A 5,000-nucleotide genomic window follows, 5' to 3' on the forward strand; every position below is an offset into this window, starting at 1 on the left:
TCTCTCTCTCTCTCTCTCTCTCCGTCTCAGTGGAAGGGTGCGACAAAGAGGTCGGCGCGTAACCGTTCAGCGCCGTGACATAATAGTTCAGATCTTGCGTTAAATGTTTTCATCCCGTGCAGATAATGTATAATTGCCCGCTTTTTTTGGGCTTCTCCTTTTGTGAACGGGTGCGGGCAGCCATTGTTTAGCCCCGGGAGTACATTTAAAGCGCGTGTGGAAAACGGATTCATTGTGCGACCCCTCCTCCTCTCACTCCTACTATACTACTAACTACTTTTTATTCTCAAACACAAAGGCAGAATCCCCCCCCCCCCCGTTCTTATAACCTCTCTCTGCAAAACCGGGGGGAATTGATTCAGCACAGTGCCTATAGTTATTAGCCGTCTTTACAACATCATCGCTCCCTACCAGCAAAGTAAACGTAAAAAAAATAATAAACGCTGCGTTCTAAGTCCGTTTTAATGTCGGGATTCCGGGTATTCAGATCTCCGGTGGGATCCCTGGCGCCGGGGGGGGGGGGGGGGGGGGGGGGGGGGCTAAGCCCCGGGCTTAAGCCCTGACATGGAGAGATTGCAGTGTGTATAGAAGAAGGCTGGAAAAATTGCCTTTCATGGATTCAGGCCGATTATAGAGTTTAAGTCACCTGTCTACAACAGTTCATGGTCATACTGAATACTTTCACATCTATCTTAAAGAACGATTTCCCTTTTTGCGCGGGCTGACAATGACGGATTACGACATCGCTCACCCGGACCTCCTCTCGGCGTAGTCGCCATCCCTCACCGCGGCGAGTCGCCAAGTAGGCGACGGCGGGCAGGCGGGTGCTCCCCTTTACTTGCGTTGAGGAAAGTAGGGCATTCATCAACGCATATCTGAAGAGAGTAGGAAAGAAAAACAACACAACCCCCCCCCCCCCCCCCCCCCCAAAAGCAACGCTGTCATGCCGGGGTCGTTTTCTTTTTTGGACTTTGTTCTCAAAACTAATTAAAAGAGAACGAATCAAAATCCATACATAGGTACTCACCTTCCTTGGCAGTGCTATTCTCCACTTTTGATTAAAAAACAAACCCAATATATATGTTATATATATATATTATTACTTTAAGTAATTTCTTGTTGGTTCTTCTCAACATTATTTAGTGTTTGAAGTCTGACATGACAGACATAGATTGACCTTCCTTAGTGCCTTATTGCTATTACTTATCAATGGATATATTTCAACAAATAACTCACTGCACACCGTCTTCTTCACGTACATTTATATTTATGTATTTAGCATTTCATTATGATAAAACCTCTTTATTGGGGATGTTTTGAGGACGTTTGACACGAGGACCTGATCGTGACCCGCTCAGTCCTCTCCTGTCACCTTGTACTCAGGTGTACAGTCAGCAGCTCTGCGGTTAAATGGATGTTTTCCTATAATAGCATATCGCTCTGAACGCCGCGAGACCGTCAGATATTGAACGGTGTGAAGGTCTTTCTCACTCTCTCACTCAAAGTGAGTAGAGGCGGCCCTGAGCAGAGTGTCTTTCCATATAAAGTGCAGCGAGGTCAGTGACATCTCGTGTCGATGATGAGGCGACGATAAAACCTCTCTCCTTGCTGCTGATACTTGGCTTGAACTTCCTGGCTGGATTTGATTGGCTGGAAGCCCAACAAAAAAAAAAAAAAAATAATCGATAGCGACACACCAGGAATTTGCATTAATAGTGACTTATGAAGAGAAAAGGGGAAAAGAAAAGAAGGCACTTTCTGGAAATGACGGGAAAGAAAAGGCCTTGGCCTCAAAATACCTGACATTAGCAAGTTGGCATTTCCCCCTTGTTACAAATCACTTTTTTCCACCGAGTAAGGCTTCGTTCCTGCAATATGATTTAAAATTATGCAGCCCCATTTGAAAGAGGTGGAAAAATTCCATTTTCGAAGTTTGGAGCTCGAATCGTTTTCTCATTCCATCAGGGTATAAAAGGCGTCCTTTTACTCTTATTATGACTCGGAGCATTCTGAAATGATACGTCTCATTTGAAAGGAGGTGCAGATTAATGCGCTGTTATAATATTTGGCATTTCGCCGGGGTAATGGCTGCTCGCCTGCAGTTTGAGCCGTTTAAAACTAGGCACTGACGTGACGCAGGCGGAACACTTGGGACCAGTCATTCTGGAACACACAACACTTTTACCAACCAGTTTCCAAACAACAACAACAACAACAACAACAAAGGATAGTGTAACTTCCTCAAAAGGCCAAATGAGGCGAGATGAAAGCGAAGCCAGTTTGACATGTAGTCTTTGCATTCTCTCCCTCCTTTTATCCTCTGCGGTGTGTAGAATATATTGCATCTCTTAGTGCATTTTGCCCTCCGTCTCCCGCGTTGAGAGAACTGCATTGCAACCACGCTACCCCCCCCCCCCACCACCACCACCCCCTTCATCCCCGCCCCTCATCTCCGTGCATCGCCTCCCCTCTCCCGCCCGCTATAGCAGCTATACGGTATTGGCAGTATATTATTGTTCTTCCACCGAATCGTGCATCCCTCCGTCCTGCTCTTCTTGCCTTTTAGAATGTTGGCCCCCCCTACCCTCGCCACACACTCGCAACCCCCCCCCCACCCCCTGCTGAGTATTGGCGAAGCCGTATGATACCTTAGACCACCGAGCCTTGCTGTCTTGTTTACGTTTCTTGATACGTAAATTACGGTTGTTTTCCTTAATGAGGACAAACAACTTTTAATTTATTCTTATAGTGGTTACTTGTTGTTATACTATGCTGTGTGTTTAATCCTGATCTTTTTTTCATTAGACCCCAGCTCCAAAAATGAATCACCTCACAAGAAAGGTACTTTTCTGTTTCCTGTTCTGGTTCTTTTCCCCCTCCTCCCTCTCTCTCTCTGTCTCGAGTGTTTGTTGGTGGCTCATGCGACAAGGAGGACGTTTTTTGATCAAGGTACCTTGTGTTATTAATAAGGTGCCTTTTTTTGGGGGGGGGGGGGATTAAAGATATAAGAAGTACAGCATACAGTACCGGTATGCAGTGCTGGAGTTTCGGCGTGATGATCTTGTGTTGTGTTGTGTTGTGTTGTAGTGATGTGGATCAAAAGTGTCGGAGTTTCTACTTTGCAGAGATCACCGTAGTAGAACATCTGGCGGCTGAGCAATTAAACACAGAAATTAATTAAATAAATAAAAGGCCCCGTCGTCAGCGATATCTGAGCCGCTACTTTTCGCATTATGTTGACGCAGACTTTTTCTTTCACCTTAATGTCCTCCCAGTGGTTTCATCTGAAGCATAAACCGTTTGAAAGAAAATCACTCATACAGTACATACAATTCCTGACAAAAATAAGAATCAAGCCTCTTGCAGCACATTGGGCTTGGATGTGCCTGTTCCCTCACCTCAAATCTGTCAATTATCTGCATCCAATGAAGGCCTTTTTTTTCTTTTTTACATTGCTGTGGCTTCAACCCTCAAGATGATTGATTATATAAGCAATGAAGGGTTTTTTATAGACATTAGTACAAAACGAGCTTGTTAGGCTGTTAATTTGAACACTACTGTTAGGGACCGGCTACATTGATCCGTTGTGTCTGGTTTTAAATAATTCTTCAATGACAGGAGTGTCCTGTTTCCTGGACGCGTGTATGCTTTCCCCAACGCAGTTGTGTTTCCGCATTCCCGTTTTGCGCTCTGATTGGCCAGGTCATGTGACATGTGCGCCTATCGTGGGACAGCAAGTTCTGCGCCTATTTCCGGGTCTAACAGCCGGCAAACTACCTGCCGTTCTATCGCCATGCTCTAAGACAAACTCTAACCTTAACCAACTTCAAAAGAGCGTCTAAGCTTAACCAGTGTAGAAACTTGCGGTCCCACGATTGGCGCACATGTCACATGACCAGAAACGCGTGGGCCAATCAGAGACACGGAAACACAACTGCGTTGGGGAAAGCATACAGGTTTCCTGGACAGGCCTGACGATGTGTCCGTCTCCACCAGATGTGTGTCCATTTTGACAGATGTTCCGGAGAGGATGAACTGACGGAACTGACGGACCCGTCACCGTCCGTTAATAGCTGTTATTTCTGCAAACACACACGATTATGTTTGGTTTGATTTGAACCAAACCAACGTTTCATCTCCCGTTTTGTGATGGATCAATGTGGCCGGATTCTTGTTCTTCAACAATAGATGACCTTTTAAAAAAGGGTTATGCCTATTGTAATTTGTGTATACCGGTATATGGCACTAATGTGTAAACAGGGGTCGATATCGAACAGTGCCTTACTAAGTATAGTATATATGTAACGGTTGTCATATCGTCACCCTTAAATTTCGATGCCCCGAGGGAGTTTCAAACCCGGGTCTCCCACGCCACGGACGACAGCACAGACCTCTATACCAAGAAGTGAACTCACTGCTTTGTAACGTGTCTATGTGTCTTTTGAGGACAAGAGTGAGTTTAACCCATAGCACCGCTACTCACCCCAGTCACTTCACAACATCTGAAGTCCATCGTGACTGCGCCTCGCGGTACCATCCGTTACTATGAACAACAGGACCCATTGACTATGTAAATTAGCAAAAAAAACATTTACAGACTTTTTTTTTAAATAGCTACAAGCTAAAAGTGATGTTGTGATTTTGCAACCGAGGGTCTCACAGGGCAGGTTGAACTATCCCCCTAAATGCACAGCTGCACAGACTCTCACAGTGTATTGAGATCGTTACCTTACATTGTTCGTCCTTAGCAGCGGGAGGTAGGTTAAGATCGCCGCGATAACCGGTACATAGTATGTGGGCCTAGTTCTAAACACAAAGCGGTAGTCATTAGACGGTGGGTGCCCTCTCTCACCCCCGACATCCATCTCACAGCAGCTTGTTGTGGTGGAGAATCTGCGTTAGCTTAGTGTTATTAACAGGGTTCGCACAAGGTCCTTGAAGTGCTTAAAGTGCTAGATTTTTTACCAAAAAAAGCCAAGGCTACTTTTTTAACAAGGTGC

At 45.4% G+C, this 5,000-nt stretch overlaps 1 protein-coding gene across 1 annotated transcript in view; it reads left to right on the forward strand.

The window, feature by feature from the left end:
* Window positions 1-5,000, forward strand: part of glra1 (glycine receptor, alpha 1) — a gene marked incomplete at both ends in the record, with an annotated part of 232,178 nt that overhangs the window by 102,511 nt on the left and 124,667 nt on the right. Inside the window, one exon of the mRNA XM_084332128.1 lies at window positions 2,806-2,841. Coding sequence (XP_084188254.1) covers window positions 2,806-2,841 — 36 coding nt within the window. The remainder of the gene's footprint in view (window positions 1-2,805; window positions 2,842-5,000) is intronic.

Source organism: Notolepis coatsorum (genome assembly GCF_963971535.1).
Source record: "Notolepis coatsorum genome assembly, chromosome: 16".
NCBI classification, from domain to species: domain Eukaryota; kingdom Metazoa; phylum Chordata; class Actinopteri; order Aulopiformes; family Paralepididae; genus Notolepis; species Notolepis coatsorum.